A 24,150-nucleotide genomic window follows, 5' to 3' on the forward strand; every position below is an offset into this window, starting at 1 on the left:
TGTGAGGTGCTACATTTTGGTAGGAATAATCCAAATAGGACATACATGGTAAATGGTAAGGCATTGAAGAATGCAGTAGAACAGAGTGATCTAGGAATAATGGTGCATAGTTCCCTGAAGGTGGAATCTCATGTGGATAGGGTGGTGAAGAAAGCTTTTGGTATGCTGGCCTTTATAACTCAGAGCATTGAGTATAGGAGTTGGGATGTAATGTTAAAATTGTACAAGGCATTGGTAAGGCCGAATTTGGAGTATTGTGTACAGTTCTGGTCACCGAATTATAGGAAAGATGTCAACAAAATAGAGAGAGTACAGAGAAGATTTACTAGAATGTTACCTGAGTTTCAGCACCTAAGTTACAGAGAAAGGTTGAACAAGTTAGGTCTTTATTCTTTGGAGCGTAGAAGGTTGAGGGGGACTTGATAGAGGTATTTAAAATTATGAGGGGGATAGATAGAGTTGACGTTGATAGGCTTTTTCCATTGAGAGTAGGGGAGATTCAAATAAAAGGACATGAGTTGAGAGTTAGGGGGCAAAAGTTTAGGGGTAACACGAGGGGGAATTTCTTTACTCAGAGAGTGATAGCTGTGTGGAACGAGCTTCCTGAAGAAGTGCTAGAGGCAGGTTCGATATTGTCATTTTAAGTAAAATTGGATAGGTATATGGACAGGAAAGGAATGGAGGGTTATGGGCTGAGAGCAGGTCGGTGGGACTAGATGAGAGTAAGCGTTTGGCACGGACTAGAAGGGCCAAGATGGCCTGTTTCCGTGCTGTAATTGTTATATGGTTATATGGAATATCTGCAAACACTGGGAAAATGATTAATTTTGGGACAGCTTGATGGAAACAGAGCATTGGAATGTGAATTCCTCCACAGACCAGCAGGGAAAAGTTACCATCATGAAGGGTCATTATTGTATCATGTCCAAGAATGACTTGTGTTTAGATTAAAAATTATTTAATTCAACCTCAGATCAGGATCTTATTGCTAAAGAAAGCAAGACATAAAGCCATGTGGCATGAGCTGTCAAGGTAGATTTGGAGACATTGTTGAGACCAGATTTGTAGCATTGTGTACAGCACTGGTCAAAACACCATAGGAAGTATGTGAATAAGCTAAGGAAAATATAGGAAAGATTGACGAGGCTGTAACAAGACTCTGGGACTGTACTGCCTGCAAAAGAGGTTGAGAGGTGATTTTATTGAAATTTTTTATATCATGATGGATGATTTTCTTCATATTTTCTTACAGGAGTCTAAAAACAGATAGAAAGTGGAAAGATTTAAAGGGAATCTGAGTGGCCAGGTTTTCACACAGAAGGTGGGGAAATATGGAAATATGGAAATGGTGGAGATGGGTACAATTGCAACTTTGAAGTTCTGGTCACCCCATTATAGAGAGGATGCAGAGGCTTTGGAGAGGATGCCGAAGAGTTTTACAAGGATGTTACCTGGATTAGAGGGAACATGTTCTAAGGAGAGGTTGGACAAATTTAGAGTGTTTTCCTGGGAGCAGAGAAGGCTCAGGGGGAGACCTGATGGAAGTTTATAAGATTATGTGAAGTATAGATGGAGTAGTCTGATTGCGTCTCTTTCCCGAGGATGTGCATTTAAGGTGTGAGAGGGACAGTTTAAAGATGTGTGGAGCAGGGTTTTTTTAAGCAAAGGGTGGTAAATGCCTGGAACACACTGCCTGGCGTGATGGTGGAGGTAAATACAATAGAGGCATTAAAAAGGTTCTTAGATATACACATGAATGTGCAGGAAATGGAAGGATATGGTCATTATGTAGGCAGAAGGGATTAGTGTCGGTTGGCCATCTCTTACTCATTTCATTAGGTTGGTGCAACATCATGGCCTGGAGGGCCCGTTTCATTCCATAGACAATGCATGGATAGGAAAGGTTCAGAGGGATATGGGCTGTGCATGGTAATGGGACTAGCTCATGTAGGCAACCTGACAGCATGTGTGAGTTGGACCAAAAGGCTTCCACCTCTGCTGTAAAATGTATAACATTATGACATATTGATTTACAGTACTGTGCAAAAGTCTCAGGCACATATATATAGCTAGCACTTATGCACAGTGCTGTACTTGTCAACATGGAGTGGACTGCGAGTTTGTAAATCTGGCAGGAGCAAAGGATGTTGGGAATGGGAGAGTGGAGTGCCACAGGAGGGTTGTAGGACAGGTGGCAGAGATAGCATGCCAGAGATGGTGGCGTGGCGTGGATGAAGACACACCTAGCCCAAAAGGTATTATCTGATCTCAAACAATTGGTTTTTTGATGATTACAGAATGTCTCTCTGATGCTTCCTGCTCCCTACTCTCTTCTTTCTCCTTTTCTCAACTATGATTCCCCTCTCCCTGCCCCCTCCCCACTCTCAGTCCACAAAAGAGACCTATAACAGAATCAGGTTTATCATCACTCTCATATACAGTATATGAGGTGTGAAAAAGCGGTACAGTGCAAAACATAAAATTACTGCAGTACAGTGCAAAAGTTTATGGCACCCTAGCTATACATATATGCCCAAGACATTTGTACAGTACTGTACAAGCAACAGTAATCATTAAAAAATGCATAGTTTAAAATAAATATATATCCATTATAGGCACAGAACCCCATGAAAATCAATCTTAGTCAGGAGGGAACTTACAAACAGAATTAGATCAAAGGAAAAGGCTTAGCGCATTGTCAAAATGAGCAGTAAGTCCCAGGAGTGTGAATATATCAGAAATCACGAAAGTAGGCCCAGGATATCAATAAGGAATGAGAAAGTAAAACATCAGAGTGACTGATACAAGAAACAGACTGGAAAACCTATTGTGGATGAATAACAAAGTAACGATTAGCAAAGGTAACATGGCATTCTGCCAGAGACTTTAAAAATGTATTTGGTGCCTGTATTCACAGGTGTGAGTGAAAGAGGAGTTAACAAGCATTAGGGTCAGTTAAAAATATGCAGAAATCAAAGGGGACAGATATCCTGTCTCAGAGGTGGCTGTGGAGATGCACTAGTTGCCAGAAAATTCCAAGAATTCTAGAATGATTCCCATTGATCGGAAGGTAACAAATGTAATACCAGTTCTTGAAAAATGACAGAGAAAGAAAACAGTGGCAGAAATCCAGTGAGACATCAGGAATCAGTCATAGAGGAAATGCTAGAACTGCGGCGACCCACTTTCTGCTCAGGCGAACCAGCTCACGAATAGCCAGCGCGCGGGGAGAGACTTTGGTAATGCACCTCTGACGTCATTTCCGCCCGGAGAGGGCGGGTGCTAGGGATTAAATGCCAGCACCTCAAAGTTTGAATAAACTAGTCTCGAAACGACTTACCGACTGTGTGTCCTTGTCTCTAGCTCTGTATGTAGTACATCGCTACAGAACCTTTCATTAAGCAAGTGGCAACAGAGTACATGAGAAGTAAAACATTTGGGCTGATGCCATGAGCTACTGAAAAAAAAATCAGGCTTGACAAATCCATTAAATTGTTCATGATTGGAACTAGATAGGGAGAACCCATGGTGGTGCATTTCAGGTGCCGCACAAAAGACTATTAAACAAAATGTGAGCAGGAAGATTGGGAGCAAATACTGCTGTGGATTGAAAATTAGTTTTCAGGTTGTGGTGTCATGCCCTGTGGGTTTGAAGGGCTGATGCTACTAGGGTTTATGCGTGGAGGTCCCAGCTGCTCCCCACTTGTATCAATAACGAGGGTGACATGTTAGGGAGTATTCTGGAGTTATGTGAATATAGCAGATATTAATTCAAACAAGAACCAGGCTTCAGTTCTTATTGTAAATGTAAATAAGTTCAGGAAGCTTGCAATTAGCCTGCAGGGTTTTTTTTGTAAATTGCAGTTAAGAGCACAGGCTACTACTCCACAAACTAAGCAATTGTTTATGCAAGAGCCAAAGGTTAAGACAATGATGCTGTATTAATTGGACCACATCAAACCAGGCAATATGTCTATGTTATGGCACCATTGTGACTTGAGTGCTAACTGACAGACTAGAAGGATGTTGTCACTTAGCATATAAAACATGGTCACAGGTACAGGCAATCAATACTTTTTGTTTACTTACCATATTTGTGTACTCAGAAAAAGCCCTAACAACATTGATTTTGGGTGTCTAGCTCTCTGTCGTCTTTAGTGTTTAGAATATTTGTGTTAATTAGTTTCTCCCAAAGGTGTTTGGGTCTTCAGAGGTGCCTCATCAATTACAATGTGCTTCCACTCCGTCTCTCATTTGCTAACTCAAAGTATTGAAGTAAACAATATCATTGTAACTATTGAAATTGTATCAGCTACTGTTACCTTTGATCTTACGAGTGTCAAATGTGACGTGCCTTCGGGTTTGTGAGCCTCTACTGAGACTGTCTCCAGAATGATGCCGGCTTGTTGAGCTGAATAAATACTTCTATATCATCAGCTTCAGTGTCTCTCTGGTGGCTTTGATCACAGTCTCAACTATGCCCTGTAGCAAGTTTGCTACTGACGCAAAGGGGGTTGTGAGAAAGATGCAGGCTGGTTTCAGGTGTATGTGGACAGATTAAGTGAAGGATATGGCAGATACAGTATAACATGGAAAATATGAATGCATCATTGTTGCACAAAATATTGAAAAGCTGAGAATATATTCAATGGTAAGAGATCGAAAGATGATGGTGTGGAGAAAACTGGTCCATGAATCATTGAACATTGTCTTGCAACTATAGTAGGCAAGACACTTTTTTTGTTGGACTTCATTGCTAGAGGATTTCAGTAAGTGAGCATTGCAATAAGTGAGTAAATGTTATTGAGGCTGCAGCTAGTGCAAAGTGTACTGGTCTGGCCTCCCTGCCCACAGAAGGGTTTATTTGTGATAGGGGATTGCAGAAGACATTTGCCAGGTTGATCGCTGTGCTAGCAGGTTTGTCCTGTATGTGGAGAATTTACGCAGGCTAGATTATACCCTCGAGAGTTGAGAAGAATGAGAGGTGCACACTGAAATGTGTATCAATAATATTTCTCCTGGACACCAGACCAGAATATCACCCACTCATCAATTAGATGAAAGAAACTTCTCCACCCTTCAGGGAGTGAACCTTTGGAATTTTCTACAAGAGTGCTGAGGCATATCAAGTGCTAAATATATTCAAAAAATAGTCAGAGATTTTTGGATGAAATATTTTGTTGAGAAAAATGATAACGACATGGCAAATGGCCCATGTTCCATTTGAATGGCAAAGCAAGAGGTCAGGGCTAAGTAGCCTCTAACCCTTTTGTTTTGATGGTGATTGTAAGAGAGGGAACCCCAGCTGCTTTCTGTAGTTGCCACAACTGGAACTGGTTACATTCTCAGTCGCAACAACAACCTTGCACTCAACATTAGCAAAACAAAGAAATTGATTGTGGCCTTCAGGAAGACACTTAACCACTCCTCATTGAGGGGTCAGCAGTGGAAAGGGTGAGCAGCTTCAAGTTCCTGGGTGTCAGCATTTCGGAAGATCTTTCCTGGGCCCAACATTTTGATGCAATTAAGAGCGTACACTAACATTTATACTTCAATAGGAGTTTGAAGAGATTTACTATACCACCAAACGCTCTATTGAGCACCATCGAGAACATCCACATGAAGCATTGTCATAGCAAAGTGGCATCCATCATCAGGGACTTCAATCACCCAGGACAGCTGCAGAGGGTTGCAAACTCAGCCATCTCCATCTCCAGCACTAGCCTCTCTACCATCGAGGACACCTTCAAAAGGTGATGCCTCAAGAAGGCAGCATCTATCATTGGCGACTCTCGCTATCCAGGACATGTTACTTCTCATTACTACCATTAGTGAAGGAGTACAGGAGCCTTAAGTCACACGTTCAACATTTTAGGAGCAGCTTCTTCCCCTCCGCCATCAGATTGCTGAACAGTCCATGCACCCATGAACACAAACTCAGTATTATGCTCTCATTTTTCACTACTTATACACACACACATTTTATATATATAAGTGTGTGTATGTGTGTGTATATATATATATATTCCTTATTGTAACTTGTAGAATTTTTATGTATTGCAAAGTATTCCTGATGCAAAACAACACATTTTATGACATTTGTCAGTGATAATAAACCTGATTCTGATTCCTTATGTTAACAGTCTTTAATGTTTGTCTTTCAAAGCCAATTAAGAACTACATACTGTACCATTGAGCTTTCCCCATCCACTCACGATGCACGTGTAGTTATTTGGTAGTTCTTCACCCGCTAAAGGAAGGCATGATAGTCTGATCTTGTCAGTGAAGACGACCGGCCAGGAGAGCTTTAATAAAGCTAAATCAAACCTACAAGCAAAAACGTGCAGCTTACATTCTGTTATATAGGCTTTCAGCTCTATTTCTATTTAGACAATGTGGGGATATTACTTACAGATCATTAAAAAGCACACACGGGCATTGTGTGTGGCAATAAACAAAGTTGAAAAGGACCAGCTGCCTACAGCTATTCACCAAAGTGCACAGGAGGCCATTTGGCTTATCAGGTGAATGGCAGATCCCAGGAGATCAACCCCAGTGTTACCATTCCCCTGCCAACCTTGCAGTTTACTGCCTCTCACCCTTGTTTGCCACTTTTGTCACCTATTTAGCTGAGAGGTCATTTTCACCACCAATTAACCTGCCAGCTCATCGTCAGGGTGTGGGAAAACTCACACAGTGACTGAGACAACGTGTACACCCTGCACAGACAGTATGTGAGCTGAGGTGCAGGCCTGAGAGCAATGAGACAGTGGGCTCCACTATCGCAGCACAGCACAGAGACTCAGTTACACCCCAAACAACTTTTCACCTCCAAATTTCCACGTCACATAACCTCGCAATCTACCTAATTATGATCTTGCACCTTATTGTTTAGCTGCACTGCACTTTATATGTAGTTGTTAGACTTCATTGTTATTGTACATCAATGCACTGTGTAAGGATTTGATCTGTATAAACTGTAGCAAGACAAGATTTTCCCTGTCATCTTAGTACATGTGACAATAATAAACCAATTCCAATTCATTTAAAACATCACTGTTCCTTTGTGGTTATAGAGAATCCCTGGACCTCTCCAGCCAATGACACCAAGTATCTTTATGAGAGTAAGAGTCTGTCACACAAGGGTAACGGGAGAATAAACACAAACTTTACCAGCTTTCCCTCTCCATAACTGCACAATGAACAAGAAATAATAACGTCTATGATGAGGCTCCCAAATAGAGATAGGGATCTCTCCTCTCCTATGCCAGATCCAATTTCTAAGGTCGGGAGATTAAATATCCAGGTTATGCATCCAGTGGAATCTAGTCCATCTCACTTTCCACCCCACATAGGGAGGAACGGTGTTGTTCCTCCTCTCCAACAGCACTGTTTCTCCGTGCACTGGCATACAAGGAGGAAGAGAAATTGGATGCATGAGTGGAGGGTAAGTTATTTTAAAGGTGGCATGCAGCTAAAGGGAAAGTAGCTGTAAATGAGAGAGAAAGGAGTGCAAGACCACACAAATGCTTGTAGCTTGGCACAGGCCTGCTGGGATGAATGGTCTGTTTCACTGTATAAGTCTGTACAGTCATCTTCAAAAGGTCACTAGCTGCTGGGGAACAGAGGGAGAGACATCATGTGCTGCGTCAGTTTGCTAAGTCAGCTGCTCTCTCAGACTTCCTGTAATCACCTCTGAACAAACATGGAACGTCTATACCCTCAGTGAATGCAAGTACGACAAGCAATGGCTGTGGTTCCATTGAACACTGACATACAAAGTCAAGGTTGAGCATGGTGGGACTAACATTCTGAGTTGTGTATATTTTGTATGAAAATTGAAAGCGCTCAAGGCATGGATCAGCACAGACATTGCAGCCATTAGTGAGTTTTGGTTGCAGGTAGTGCATGACTGACTGGCAGCTCAGTGTTCCGGGTTTTCATTGTTTTACGCATGATAGAGTGGAAGGGATTAAAGGGGAAGTGGTAGTATTCCTAGTCAGGGAAAATGTCATGATAGTTCTCAGACAGGACAGGCAGAAGGGCTCATCTGCTGAGGCTATATGGGTGGAACTGAGGAATAAGAAAGGGATGACCATGTTAATGGGATTATATTGTACACCATCCAATACTCAGTGTGATTTAGAGGAGCAAATTTGTAGAAAGACTGCAGACTGTTGCAAGAAACATAAAGTTGTGATGGTAGTTGACTTTAGCGTTCTACATATTGATTGAGACTCCCATACCGTAAAAGGGTTAGATGAGATAGTTTGTCAAATGTGTTCAGGAACACATTTGTCCATAGTAGGTCATGTTTAACAAATCTATTAGAGTTTTTCGAGGAGGTTACCAGGAAAGTGGATGAAGGGAAGGCAGTGGATGTTGTCTACATGGACTTCAGTAAGGCCTTTGACAAGGGAGGTTAGTTAGGAAGATTCAGTCGCTAGGTATACATGGTGAGGTAGTAAATTGGATTAGACATTGGCTCAATGGGAGAAGTCAGAGAGTGGTAGTGGAGGATTGCTTCTCTGAGTGGAGGACTGGTGACTAGTGGTGTGCCACAGGGATCAGTGCTGGGTCCATTATCATTTGTCATCTATATCAATGATCTGGATGATAATGTGGTAAATTAGATCAGCAAATTTGCTGATGATACAAAGATTGGAGGTGTAGTGGACAGTGAGGAAGGTTTTCAAAGCTTGCAGAGGGATCTGGACCAACTGGAAAAATGGGCTGAAAAATGGCAGATGGAGTTTAATACAGACAAGTGTGAGGTATTGCACTTTGGAAGGACAAACCAAGGTAGAACATACAAGGTAAATGGTAGGACACTGAGGAGAGCAGTAGAACAGAGGGATCTAGGAATACAGATAGAAAATTCCCTAAAAGTGGCATCACAGGTAGATAGGGTAGTAAAGAGAGCTTTTGGTACATTGGGTTTTATAAATCAAAGTATTGAGTGTAAGAGTTGGAATGTTATGGTGAGGTTGTTTAAGGCATTGGTGAGGCCGGATTTGGAGTATTGTGTACAGTTTTGGTCACCAAATTACAGAAAGGATATTAATAAGGTTGAAAGAGTGCAGAGAAGGTTTACAAAGATGTTGCCGGGACTTGAGAAATTGAGTTACAGAGAAAGGTTGAATAGGTTAGGACTTTATTCCCTGGAGCATAGAAGAATGAGGGGAGGTTTGATAGAGGAATATGAAATTATGATGGGTATAGATAGAGTGAATGCAAGCAGGCTTTTTCCACTGAGGCTAGGGGAGAAAAAAACCAGAGGACATGGGTTAAGGGTGAAGGGGGAAAAGTTTAAAGGGAACATTAGGGGGAGCTTCTTCACACAGAGAGTGGTGGGAGTGTGGAATGAGCTGCCAGATGAAGTGGTAGTTGTGAGCTCACTTTTAACATTTAAGAAAAACTTGGACAGGTATATGGATGAGAGGTGTATGGAGGAATATGGGCCGTGTGCAGGTCAGTGGGACTAGGCAGAAAAATGTTTCGGCACAGCCAAGAAGGGCCAAAAGGCCTGTTTCTGTGCTGTAATGTTCTATGGTTCTATGGAAAGTTTCCTTAACCAATACACAGAGCTCCCAAAAATGGAAAGTGTGATACTTAATAGATCAATAGATCTCCTATTGAGAAATGAGGCAGAACAGGTGACAGAAGTTTGTGTAGGGGAACGCTTTACATCTAATGATCATAATGCCATTAGTTTTAAGATAATTATGCCAAAGGGTTGAGATTCTAAATTGGAGAAAGGCCAATTTTGATGATATCAGAAACGATTTGCAAAGTATGGATTCTGACAGGTGTTTTCTGGCAAAGGTGTGCTTGGTAAGTGGGAGGCCTTCTGAGGTGAAATTCTGAGAGTACAGAGTTTGTATGTTCCTGTCAGAATAAAAGGCAAAGATAACAGGTTTAGAGAACCTTGGTTTTTCCAGAGATATTGAGACCTTGGTTAAGAAGAAGGTGCATATCAGATATAGAGAGGAACGAGCAAATGAGGTATTTGAATGTAAGAAATGCAAGAAAACACTTAAGATGGAAATCAGAAGGACTAAAAGAAGGCATGAAGTAGCTGTAGCAAAGTGAAGGAGAATCCCAAAGATTCTACGGATATATTAAGAACAAAAAGATAATCTGGGACAATCTTGGTCCTCCTGGAGACAGGGGAATGTGTGGTCATCCACACATGGAGCCGAAGGAGACAGGGAAATTTTTGCATTTGTATTTACTTGGGACATGGACATAGAGTCTATATAAGAGAGGCAAAACAGCAGTAAGGTTATGGACAGTATACAGATTACAAAGTAAGAGGTGTTTGGTGCCTTGAGGCAAATTAGGCTGGGTAAATCTTCAGGGCCTGACAAGGTGTTCCCTCAGACCTTGTAGGAAGCTAATGAAGAAATTGCAGGGGCACTAGCAGAGATATTTAAAGACAATGTCTTTAGAACAGACTTGTCAGAGAATTTGAAGGATGGGTACTGTTGCTCTGTTGTTTAAGAAAGACTCTAAGAAAAAGCCAGGAAATTATATGCCAGTGTACCTAACATCAGTAGTGTGTAAGTTTGTGGAAGGTATTCTAAGGGATTCGATATACAAGTATTTGGATGGGCAGGGACTGATTAGGGACAGTCAATATGGCTGTTGCGTGGTAGGTCATGTCTAACCAATCTTATGGAGTTTTTTGAGGAAGTTACCAGGAAAGTGGATGAAGCCAAAGTAGTGGATTTCACCTAGATGGACTTTAGAAAGGGTTTTGACAAGTTACCACATGGTTGGCCAAGAAGGTTCAGTCACTTGGCATTGAGGATGAGGCAGAGTAAATTGAATTAGGCATTGTCTTTGAGGGTGAAGCCAGAGAGTGGTTGCCTCTCTGACAGGAGGCCTGTGACTACTGGTGTGCCACATGGTTCGGTGCTGGGTCCATTGTTGTTTGTGAGCAAACAAATCTGCCGACCACACCTTGCAGGTAATCAAATCTTACAGCAGGATCTAGACCAGATGAAAAAAATTAACTAACAAATTGCAGACAGAATTTAATACAGACAGGTGAGAGATGTTGTACTATGAAAGGGCAAACCAGAGTAGGACGTAAATGGTGAACAGGACACTGAGGAGCACAGTAGAACAGAGGGATCTGGGAATACAGATCCATAATTCATTGAAAGTGGCAACTCAGGTAGATAGGGATGTAAAGGGAGTCTTTGCCACATTAGCCTTCATAAATCAAAGTATTAAATACAGGAGTTGGGATGTTACGTTGAAGTTGTATAAGACATTGGTGAGGCCTAATTTGGAGTATTATGTGCAGTTCTGATCATTTACCTACAAGAAAGACGTAAATAAAATTGAGAGAACAAGATTTAAATGAACTGAGCAACATTATCAAAAGGCATGAAGCAGTGCACCCTGATACCTTCCCCATCATTTTAGGGAATTTTAACCAGAGACTTGAAAAAGTCTCTCAATAATTATCACCAGCATATTGCATGTGGAACCAGAGGAACTAACATACTGGACCACTGTTTTCCTACTATCAAAATTGCTTACTGTTCCATCCCACGCCCACACTTTGAAAAGTCAGATCATTTGGCTGTACATCTACTCTCTGAGTATAGGCAGAGACTGAAGACAGGTGACTGAAGACAACCTTGACCAGTAGTGAGAACAAAGAAGGTATGGAGAAGGGAGGCACAGCAGTGCTTACAGAACTGCTTTGACTTGGTGGACTGGACTGCGTTCAGGGATTCATCTTCCAGTCTGATTGAATACGTCACAGTTGTCACTGACTTCATTAAAACTTGTGTGGATGAGTGTGAGCCTACAAGAATGGACTATACATATACAAGTCAAAAACTGTGGATGAACCAAGAGATTCATAGTCTGCTGAGGACTAGGTCTGTGGTTTTCAAGTCTGATGACCCAGTACTATACAAGAAAACCAGCTACAACTTGTAGAAGGCTATTTCAAGAGCTAAGGAATAATTCCACATGAGGTTGGAGGTGGAATTGGATGCACATCAACTCTGGCAGAGTTTGCAGGCCATTACTTCCTACAAAGCAAAACCTAACATCATGAATGGCAGTGATGCTTCACTCCAGGTGAGCTCAACACCTTTGAAAGGGAGAATAAAACAACAGCTGTTAAGATCTCTGCAACATCCAACTGCCAAGAAGGCCCACCAGCACCTTTACTTCCTGAGAAAGCTGAAGAAATTTGGCCTGTCCCCTAAAACCCTCACTAATTTTTATAGGTGCACTGTAGAAAGCATCCTTCTAGGGTGCGTCACAACCTGGTATGGAAGTTGTCCTGACCAAGACCGGAAGAAGCTACAGAAGATCGTGAACCTAGCCCAGCACATCACACAAACCAATCTTCCATCCTTGGATTCACTTTACGCCGCACACTGTCAGAGCAGTGCTGCCAGGATAATCAAGAACACAACCCACCCAGCCAACACACTCTTTGTCCCTCTTCCCTCTGGGAGAAGATTCAGGAGCTTGAAGATCCGTATGGCCAGATTTGGGAACAGTTTATTTCCAGCTGTGATAAGACTGCAGATCTGGGCCATACCTTCCAAATATCCGGACCTGACTTGCACTATCTTACTTACCCTTTTCTATTTTCTAATTATGATTTATAATTTATATTTTTATTCCATTTACTTCGATTTGTACTTCAGGGAGTTCGATATTTTACTTCAGGGAGTGCGAAGCGCAGAATCAAATATTGCTGTGATGATTGTACGCTCTAGTATCAATTGTTTGGTGACAATAAAGTAAAGTAAACATCCAGTGACCCTGTGATCTCTGTCTAGGAGGCCTACATCAGAATGTCTTTCAAAAGGATGAACTCTCGCAAGACGATAGGCCCCAATGATGTACCTGGTAAAGCTTTGAAAACCTGTGCCAACAAACCAGCAGATGTTCAAAGACATTTTCAATCTCACATTGCTACAGTCAGAAGTTCTCATGTGCTTAAAAAGTGCAACAATCATAGCAGTGCCTGAGAAGAGCAGGGTGAGCTGCCTTAACAACTATCGTCCAGTTGCACTTACATTTACAGTGATGAAGTGCTTTGAGAGGTTGTTTATAGCTAAAATTAACTCCTTTCTCAGCAAGGACCTGGACCTGCTGCAATATACTGTACCTACCACCACAACAGGTCTACAGCAGATGTGATCTCATTGGCTCTTCACACAGCCTTGGATCGCCTGGACAGTAGTGCAATCTGCAACCTGTAATTTCCCTTTGGGGGTTGAGTTTTTGAAACATCTGAATGATCTTGCATTTTTGCTGTATCCTAAAGGATTTGGCAAACTGGACTCTCGAGAATGCCATGCCCATTGCTGGAGCGGACTTCAGGCTGAATTGAAACTTTGGAACAGATTGAAGTGGCAGGCCCAAGGATGAAAAATGAACTGATGATCTGGCACAAATCCAGATTGAATAGATTAAGGTGTTGAGGCCGAATGGAGGACAAACTGGTGTTCGGCCTACTGCTTCGTGTCTTGCTCGCCTCAGCACGGAACTGGCTCTGCAGTCACTGGGATCCTGCACCAGCTCCCCCTGCCTCAGCCCTGAACTGGCTCCGTGGCAGCAGATCATGTTCTGTGTATTACTTGTTTACATGATTTGTTCTTTATCACACATTGAATGTTTGATCTTTGTTGTGTGGGATTCTTCATGGACTCTATTACGTTTCTTTTTTTGTGGAAGCCTGCAAGGTGAACTTCAAGGTTGTATATGGTATACATGCTTTCATAATAAATGTACTTTGAGGAAAGGAAAGGATAGTTTACAGATAGTATGCAGTCAGCCCAGGGCATAGCTTCCTTTACATGGAAGGGGACCATACCCTTTTGGCATACCAAGAAAAAGAAAAGATGCAAATGAAGAATTCTCGGCTGACACTTACTTTACTTACTGAAGTATTATCGGTCTTTAACATGTAGATTCTATTAGCCAATAACATCGATATTATCGTAATGTGATTGGTGTTTGATTATGCAAATAAGGAATTTGAATCTACACAAGGTTACCAATTGGTTAATATATGTATCCACTAGCCAATTTCTGTATAAAAATGGCATTTCTTTGCTCATACTTTAGAACAATGTGATGAAGGGACCATGATATTCTCCTTGTGCACAAGTAAATAAAGTGCGATTGAAGATCGAGTGTGAGTTTTCAAAGTTCAGTTAACTGGCAGCAACATCCTCTTCACATTACTACCAGAAAGGAGGAGATACAGGAGTCTGAAGACCCACAATCAATATTTTAAGAACAGTTTCCCCTCCACAATCAGATATCTAAACAGTCAATGAACCCATGAACATGACCTCATTATTTGTCTTTTGCACTACATATTTATTTTGTAACTTACACCAATTTTTTTATATCTTGCTCTGTACTGTTGCTGCAAAACAACAAATTTCACAACATAGGTCCACAAAATGAACCCAATTCTGATTTTGATTCTTGTTCCTCAGATTTTTCACCAACTTCCTTACTACTGATGGAAGGATCACTGGCCAGCAGTTTTCCAAACTTATTCCTAGTTATTTTTAAACAAGGGGACATAATAAGTTATTCTCCAGTTTTCTTGTACCTCATTCATGGCTAACAAAGATGTGAAAATCTTCGTCAGAGACCCAGCAATCTCCAAAAAAAAACACAAGGCATAAGACATAGGAGCAAAATTAGGACATTCAGACCGTCAACTCTGCTCCGCCATTTCTTCATGGCTGATATATTTACCCTCTCAATCGCATTCTCCTGCCTCCTCCCCATAACCTTTCATGCTTGAACTAATCAAAAACCTATCAAATTATGCCTTAATAAGCCCAATGACATGGCCTCTACAGACACCTGTGGCAATGAATTCAACACATTCACCACCCTCTGGCCAAAGTAATTCTTCATCTCCGTTCTAAATGGCTGTGCCCTCTGGCCCTAGGCTCCCCCACTATAGGAAATGTCTTCTCCAAATCCATTCTATCTGTGCCCTCTGGTCCTAGACACTCCTACTATAAGAAACATCTTCTCCACATCCACTCTATCTTGGCCTTTCAACCAATGTTCCCTCTAATTTGTAATGACCAGTGTGTGCAAAAGCCTTGTTCTGTCAATTTTTTGCCCAGTGACATGCATGCACTGAATGTTTAAGTGGAAGTAAAACTGAAGCTATTCTAAGGATAATAAACTACCAAGTCCAGTTTGTTGTTTATTGTTTAAAAGAAATAAAATAATACTCATGAAAAAAATAATTTCTTCTATAAAAACAGTATAAATAAGCCAGTTCTGCAGAAAGATCTGCAGACAAATCTTCATAAATTCCACATTGTCAACAGCATCCACTTCAGAAACTGAAAAAAGGAAATGTGATTGTGTACAATCATGAAATATATTTAACGTGCCAACAAGATAGATGACAACCATTTGCATGCAGTTTAAATTCTTTTGTGCGTATGTGCACACCTTAGAGGGAACATTGCTTTCAACATTCATAAGGCCATAAGATATAGGAAAGTAGGCCATTCAGCCCATTGAGTATGCTCCACCATTCAGTCATGGGCTGATCCAATTCTTCCAGTCATCCCCACTCCCCTGCTTTCACCCCATAACCTTTGATGTCCTGGCTAATCAAGTACCTATCTATCTCTGCCTTAAATGCACCCAATGACTTGGCCTCCACAGCCGCTCGTGGCAACAAATTCCACAGATTTATCACCCTCTGACTAAAGTAATTTCTCTGCATCTCAGTTCTAAAAGGACATCCTTCAATCTTGAAGTCATGCCCTCTTGTCCTAGAATCCCTTACCATGGGAAATAACTTTGCCATAAAACTTGTTCAGGCCTTTTAACATTTGGAATGTTTCTATGAGATCCCCCCTCATTCTCCTGAACTCCAGGGAATACAGCCCAAGAGCTGCCAGCCATTCCACATACGGTAACCCTTTCATTCATGGAATCATTCTTGTGAATCTTCTCTGAACCCTCTCCAATGTCAGTATATCCTTTCTAAAATAAGGAGCTCAAAACTGCACACAATTCTCCAAGTGTGGTCTCACAGGTGTCTTATAGAGCCTCAACATCACATCCCTGCTCTTATATTCTATGCCACTAAAAATGAATGCCAAAATGTCATTCACCTTCTTCACAACTGACTCAACCTGGAGGTTAACCTTCAGGATATCTTGCACAAGGACTCCCAAGTCCCTTTGCATCTCTGCATTTTGAATTCTCTCCCCATCTAAATAATAGTCTGCTTGTTTATTTCTTCCTCCAAAGTGCATGACCGTACACTTTCCAACATTGTATTTCATTTGCCACTTCTTTGCCTATTCCCCTAAACTATCTAAGTCTCTCTGCAGGCTCTCTGTTTTCTCAACACTACCTGCTCCTCCGCTTATCAGTGTATCATCAGCAAATTTAGCCACAAATCCATTAGTACCATAGTCCAAATCATTGACATACATTGTAAAAAGTAGCAGTCCCAACACCAATCGCTGTGGAACTCCACTGGTAACTGGCAGCCAGCCAGAATAGGTTCCCTTTATTCCCACTTCTGTTTTCTGCCGATCAGCCAATCTGATCGACCCACACTAGTAAGTTCCCTGTAATTCCATGGGCTCTTATCTTGCTAAGCAGCCTCATGTGCAGCACCTTGTCAAAGGCCTTCTGAAAGTCCAAGTACACCACGTCTACTGCATCTCCTTTGTCTACCCTGCTTTTAACATTCGATAGGTTTAAATAAGATTCTCCCTTCATTCTTCCAAATTCCAGTGAGTACAGGCTCAGAGCCATCAAATGCTCCTCAAATGATAAGCCTTTCTTTCTCGGTATCATTTTTGTGAACCTCTTCTGTACCCTCTCCAATATCAGCACATCCTTTGTTAAATAAGGGATCCAAAATTGCTCACAATTCTCCAAGAGAGGCCTCACCAGTACCTTATAAAGCCTCAGCATTACATCCTTACTTTTATATTCTAGTCCTTTTGAACTGAATGCTAACATTGCATTTGCCTTCTTCATCACAGACTTAACCTGCAAGTTAACCTTTAGGAAATCCTGACAAGAACACCCAAGCCGCTTTGCAACTCAGATTTTTGAATTTTCTTTCCGTTTAGAAAATAGTTTACACTTTTAGCTTCTACCAAAGTGCATGTTCATATGCTTGCAGACACTGTATTCCATTATATTTCTCTTAATGTCTTCATAGTCTTGCTTCGTCCCTGTTCCCTCAACACTCCCTGTCCATCCACCTATCTTCTTATCATCCTCAAACTTGGCCACAAGGGCATCAATTATGTCATCCCAATCATTGACATATAACATAAAAACAAGCTGTCCCAACATTAGCTCCTGTGTTACTCCGCTAGTCACCAGCAGCCAACCAGAAAAGGCTCCTTCTGTTCCCTGCCTTATTTCCTTTAGATCCCACCAGACCCCAGGGATTTACCCATCCTAATGTGTTCCCCTATTTCTAACATTTCTTCCCTCCTGCTACAAACATTATCCAGAACATCACTGACCACTTGACACCCTCCCCCTTAACTCTCCATCCTCTATGCCCTTCTCTCTGGTGAATACCCATGACGAGTATTCACTTTGGACCCAGCTCATATCCCTTGACTCCACACATAGATTACCCCCTAGTCATTGGCTACCAAGGAAAGAGTACATTTGAGAATAGTAAAGTACTGCTCTAGTACACTTAGAACATTTGTTTGGATTCTCCTTAATCTTATTCACCAAAGGTAGAATCAGAATCAGGTTTATTTTCACAACATAAACCTGGTTCAGATTCTCACCAAGTGTATTTCATAGCCCCTTTTTTCACTCCTTTTGTCTTCCTCATATCCTCTCCTGTATACCTCAGCTGATACCATTTCCTATAAGACACACGCTTCCTACTTTTTTTCTGATCAAATCTTCAATATCTATTTTGCCGAGTTTCCTTAATTTTACCATTATCTTTGCCTCTGAGCATGACAATCTGACCCTGAACACTTACTATCTCACCTTCAACCTTCAGAGGATGTTGTCCTCTGACCCCCAGCAGATGCTCCCAGTCTACATCTGTCAGGTCCAGTCAAAATCTACCTTCCCTCAGTCTAGGGCCTGAGCTCAAGGATCAATATGATCTTCTTAGAAATGTATGGTCACTGTTCCCAAGGATTCATCCACAGAAATTTCACACTCTTTCCCACCCTTGTTCCCCAGGATTAGGTCAGGTAATCCCCAGGATTAGGCCCCCTCCTCAGCAGTATTTCCACATACTGCGTCAGAGAAGTCTTCTAAATGTATTTTACAACTTTATCTCCATCTAAGCCCCTTGCTCTGTAGCAATCCTGGTTAATATTGGGAAAGTTAAAACTGTCCATTGCTACAATCTGATGTTTTTACACCTTTCCATGATCTGCCTATATATCTGTTCTTCTAATTCCTGTGGACTATTTGGAAGTCTGTAGTTATAACCCTATTAAAGTGATCTTATATCCATACAGCCTCCCTGGCTGAACACTCCAGAACATTCTCTCTAACTACTCCTGTAGTTACTCTCTTTCATTAGCAGTACAACACAGACCCCCACTCTTACACACTGCTCTGACATACCTCTATACCTCAGACCTGTTGTTTCCTCAACCACCTTACTGTGATTGCAATATCAGTTTCATGTGTTGATCCACTCTCAGATCATCCATCTTACCTGTGAGGCTTCTAGCACTGAAGTGAAAATAGTAAATCCAACCACCCTCTCATACTTCCTTTCTTTCAGAGTCATAGAAAACTACAGCACAGAAACAGGCCCTTCAGCCCATCTAGTCAGAGTCAAACCATTTCAGCTGCCTACGCCCATCGACCTGCACCCCCCTCCCATCCACGTACCTATCCAAACTTCTCTTAAACATTGAAATCAAAATCACATCCACCACTTGTACTAACAGCTCAATCCACACCCTCACTACCCTCTGAGTGAAGAATTCTCCCCTCACGTTCCCCTTAAGTATTTCACCTTTCACCTTAACATGACCTCTAGTTGTCGTCCCACCCATCCTCAGTGGGAAAAGCCTGCTTGCAATTACCCTATCGATACCACGCATAATTTTGTACACTTCTATCTAATCTCCTCTCAATATTCAACATTCTAGGGAATAAAGTTCTAACTTATTTAATCTTTCCTTATAACTCAGGTCCTCCAGTCCCAGCTCTGTACTTTTTCAATCTCATTTACATCATTTCAGTAGGTAACTGAACAAAACCACACAATACTCCAAATTAGGTCCCACCAATGTCTTATACAGCTTCAATGCAACACCTCAACTCCTGCACTCAAGACTACGACCTATGAAGGCCAACATGTCAAAAGCTTTCTTTATGACACTATCTAGCTGTGATGCCATTTTCAATCAAGTATAGGCTTGCATTCCCAGATTTCTTTGTTCTACCGCACTCTTCAGTGTCCAACCACTCAATGTGTAAGACCTACTCTGGCTGGTATCCTAAAGAGCAACATATTGCATTTGTCTGCATTAAATTCCATCTGCCATTCCAAATCCCACTGCCAGCTCTGACAATCTTCTTCGCTGTCCACTATAAAACCATAAAACATAGGAGCAGAAATAGGCCATTCAGCCCATCATGTCTGCTCTGCCATTCAATCATGGGCTGATCCAATTCTTCCAGTTATCCCCAATCCCCTGCCTTCTCCCCATACTCTTTGATGTCCTGGCTAATCAAAAACCTATCTATCTCTGCCTTAAATGCACCCAATGACTTGGCCTCCACAGCCGCTCATGGCAACAAATTCCACAGATTTACCACCCTCTGACTATTTCTCCGCATCTCAGTTCTAAATGAACATCCTTCAACCCTGAAGTCATGTCCTCTTGTCCTAGACTCCCCTACCATGGGAAATAACTTTGCCAAATTTAATCTGTTCAGGCCTTCACTGCATCCCTAACTTGGTGTCATCTTCAAATTGGCTGATCCAGTTAACCATGTTATCATCCATATTGTTGAGATAGATGAAAAAGAACAATGGACCCAACACCAGTCCCTGCAGCATTCCTCTAGTTACAGGCCTTCAGTCAGAGAGGCAACCATCTACTACCACTCTCTGACTTCTCCTGCAAAGCCAATGTCTAATCCAATTTACAAACTCGTCTTGAATGCCAAAAAAAAAGGAACCTTCTTGGCCAACATCCCATATGGGATCTTGTTAAATATCTTGCTGAAGTCAATGTAGAAAACATCCACAGCCTAGCCTTCATCAACTTTCCTGGTAACATCCTCAAAAAACTCTATAAGATTGGTTAGACATGACTTACAACACACAAGTCCATGCTCACTATCCCTAATCAGTCCATGTCTAAGCAATCAGTCTATCTTTGTCCTTATTTACTGTAAAACTAATGGCATTACAATCACTAGATGCAAAGTGTTCCCCTACACAAACTTCTGGCAACTGCCCTGTCTCGTTCAGGTCAAGTATTGCACAAGCCTGTTGGGCTTGTGTGTGCTGATTAAGGAAACTTTGCTGAACACAACTGACAATCTCTATCCCATCTAATCATTTTACAGTATGGGAGTCCCAGTCAATCACCTACTTTAACAACCTTATGTTTCTGGCAACAATCTCTTTTGTGTGATCTCTCTACAAATTAATTCTTCTAAATCCTTCGGACAGTTGGGTGGTCTGTAATATAACCCTATTATCGTAGTCATATGTTCCTTGTTACTCAGCTACAAACACACTAACCTCAGGTTCAATCAGCCTAAGATAAATTGGCAGATAATCACAACATCAACATATCCTAGAGAGGGGGAAGTGGTGTGCTGGAGGAGAGACTATTTAATTTTTATTCTTGAAGTAAGCATATTTATGTGGATTTGTGTGTGTGAATGGATGCAAATATACACCTGAAACTATCCGTCTGTTCTTGTATGATTCTGTATACACTGTATCTGTGTGTTAACAAAGTAAAGTACCTGTGCATGTGTGTGACTGTGAAATGAAGGATCCACTATTGGTGGTGTCAGCCTTGCCCCCAATCCAATAGTTTTCTAATGGATAATGATCAGGCTTTTATTAAGAGACCAGAAGTAGTATCTATTCCAAAGGTAGTGGGAGAAACATTCCTTTGGTCAGACAACAAGTGATTCATCTGTTTGTTTTATACCCTCAGGAAACTTTTATTTTCATTAAGTGTATAAGAGAAGTAAGTGAGGTGTCCAGTGATTTCAGGTATTGATCCATCTTCACCCATCCTGTGCTGCATTCTAAGAATGCAGTCCTGATGAAGGTTCTCGGCCCGAAATGTCGACTGTACTTCTCCCTATAGATGCTGCCTGGCCTGCTGCGTTCCACCAGCATTTTGTGTGTGTTGCTGCATTCTAAGACCACTTTTAAATATCTAATTTCGGGAGCGGACAGAAGAATATCATCAAGACAAGAAAAGAAATTTTAATCACACTTAAAGGTGTTAAATTTAATACTTAATTGACAATACATTTCTCCATGAATATTGACTGCCCTTGGTGTCCAACACAGCACAGTAATGTGATTTAGCAATCCCAACCCAGGATGGTTCACAGTCCTGCCTATACTCACAATCTCCAGTGTCTCTCACTGCAAACTTTAAATCCTGTCATTGCTACAACTTTTCATTCTCAAAACTGATCTATATGCATCTGTGATTCCAGAGCCAACTATCGGCAGAGAAAAATAATGAAGCTTTTTTCTTAACAAATGATGACTGCCACTCTCTGAAGTGCTCAGTGCTCTGGCTGTCCCAGTGCAGTATGACTGTCAGAAAGCTCCTGCACAGGTACTGGGCTAACAGACCATCATCTTATTGCCATGGGAGTTGAATAAAAAGTAGGGAAATATATTGGACAATGGTGAGGCATTATCCGGGCTACAGTGTGTGGCAGTCTCCTTAGGATGTTACTGCAATGGAAGATGTAATGGATGAATACTTGGAAAGGGAAACCTATCTTCCTGAGGAACATTGACCTGCTCAGGTATGTATCTATTGGAGTTGAAAGCAGTGAGTGGTGGTGGGGGAGGGGTTAATTAATTGATTTGTTTCTCTCATAGGGCAGCATGTTTGCCTATTCTTAAGGCAGAGGTAAACAAGGTAAGTTGAGTCTGATGAGAGTTAATTAGCAGTACAGGCCTAAAATTGCTCCTAGTTTGCACATTTGTAAGGTCGACCTTTTAAAAAGCTCATGGAAAACTGATGCAAATAATGGATTCTTACTGAGGTCTGGACTTACCCACAAGTGATACATTTAGGATTAAACATCGGGTGAGCAATCATTTTGATCGGTTCGATGTATTGTTCTGAACCTTCAGTCAGTGTCAAATCGTACTTCCCCAGTACAATGCGATACTTAATACCTTCACTTTAAAGACAAGAACATGACATTAGTGTCAAGTACAATTAGAAGAATGTATAAACAAGTTATTTCTGGCCACATGCGGGAAGTGGGACGTACCAAAGGCGGAAAGCCACAGTCTCCTCAGACAATACTCACTTAATACATTTGCCAGCAGTCAGGATCCAGATGGGGTCAATGAGGGCTCCTCCACACATATGAAAGTAGGAAATTCCTTTTTTTGCTTGTAATGAAACCTATGCACAACAAACACACAGGGTTGTTTGCACTATCAGAAAGTTACTTTGTTGCATAGATGAAGTCTATGACTTGATTTACCTGCCAGGGCCAGCTGAATGGAACTACAATGTTACTCTTTTCATCCATGTCTGGTTCATAGACGGGATCTCCACAACTGAACTCAAAAGCATAGGCTGCAAGCAAAAGAAATCAACACTGAGTGCTGTCCTGTCAACGAACACCATCACTGTTGTTTTGGGACTTGGAGAAGTAATAGTGTAATGAAAAGCACAGAAATAGATACTGGCTATGGGAAAGAAAGTTGTTATATAATAAATTTACAATATGACTAAAGCTGATAGAAGTGCAGTACCGTCAATTACAGCTCAGCAAGATCCAATAAACAACAATGAGATAATGGATAGATTTCAGAACTAAAACAGAGAGAAAGCATATACCACCAGTCCTATTGTTATCAGTCTCTTGAAAGTACCTCTTACATGTGTCACGTACCCCGTGATGGGTTAAAGAACCAGCAGAAATGGAAAACACGTTGGAGTCTATAAACTAATAGTGTTTATTAGTAAACTACGCAATACAGTACTATAATTGCAAATATCTTAAACAGGTTAGCAATGATATATATGTACATAAGTGTGGAAATAGGAACAAAACTAGGCTCTTCCAAACCTCGGGGTGATTGGATAGAGTCTTACGATGTTGAAGAGAGTTCAGTTCAGTTTGAGGTAGTTAGTTGAGTAACGCTGGAGAGAGAGAGAGAGGTGAGAGGTGAGCTGATGCCATCAATCTTCCCATTGTCTTCCAAAATCCTGTTGTAGTCACCGACTATGACCATAACACGTACGACTGTTCTTCAGTGATGGAATTATCACCCAGGCGAGGGTGAACACACAAAATAATTCCCCATTGGTCACACCTTTTCACACTGCTAGAGCCACTGATCAATTTCCCCGAATCGATCTTCCAAAAACTCCACCTTCCTGTGGGTGCAACAAAACTCGTCCAAAACTGTGTGTCTGTCTGTGTAACAGTGGACCTGGTTTTTATCTCCACGTGTTGGACACCAGCTGTCCATCAACCTGTTCCGCCCTCCTCTCTCTGTAAGAGTTTTACAAGCAGGCAAGTGTCCTTGTGGAAAGGTAAACAAGCTTGAAGAGAAACCATGACATCAATCTCTCTCTCTCTCACACACACACAAAGTCTCTGCATTGGTCACCTCCCTCTCTCTGTAACAGCTCAAACAGTGTCCAAAAGTCAGTCTCTTTCTCCCGACATTTTAAAGTGATAATCCACAGAAAATATGAACCCTAGGGGTACATAACACATGATAAAATGCCTCACAATCTAATTTATTATAATTTTGCATTTTATTGTTTAGCTTCCCTGTAATTTAACATGGAAACGTAGAAAACCTACAGCACAATGCAGGCCCTTTAGCCCACAAAGATGTGCCGAACCTGTCCCTACCTTAGAAATTATTAGGCTTACCTATAGGCC

At 41.5% G+C, this 24,150-nt stretch overlaps 1 protein-coding gene across 1 annotated transcript in view; it reads right to left on the minus strand.

Moving 5' to 3' along the window:
- The window catches only part of LOC140718554 (proproteinase E-like), an 80,274-nt gene extending 57,453 nt beyond the window's left edge, over positions 1 to 22,821 (minus strand). Inside the window, exons 1-4 of the mRNA XM_073032512.1 lie at positions 22,732 to 22,821; positions 22,552 to 22,649; positions 22,291 to 22,419; positions 6,191 to 6,327 (exon numbers count right to left, since the gene is read on the minus strand). Of these exons, the coding sequence (XP_072888613.1) occupies positions 6,191 to 6,327; positions 22,291 to 22,419; positions 22,552 to 22,649; positions 22,732 to 22,779 (412 nt within the window). The 5' untranslated portion in view covers positions 22,780 to 22,821. The remainder of the gene's footprint in view (positions 1 to 6,190; positions 6,328 to 22,290; positions 22,420 to 22,551; positions 22,650 to 22,731) is intronic.
- Positions 22,822 to 24,150: the final 1,329 nt, after the last annotated feature.

This window comes from Hemitrygon akajei, chromosome 29 (assembly GCF_048418815.1).
Source record: "Hemitrygon akajei chromosome 29, sHemAka1.3, whole genome shotgun sequence".
Taxonomy (NCBI): domain Eukaryota; kingdom Metazoa; phylum Chordata; class Chondrichthyes; order Myliobatiformes; family Dasyatidae; genus Hemitrygon; species Hemitrygon akajei.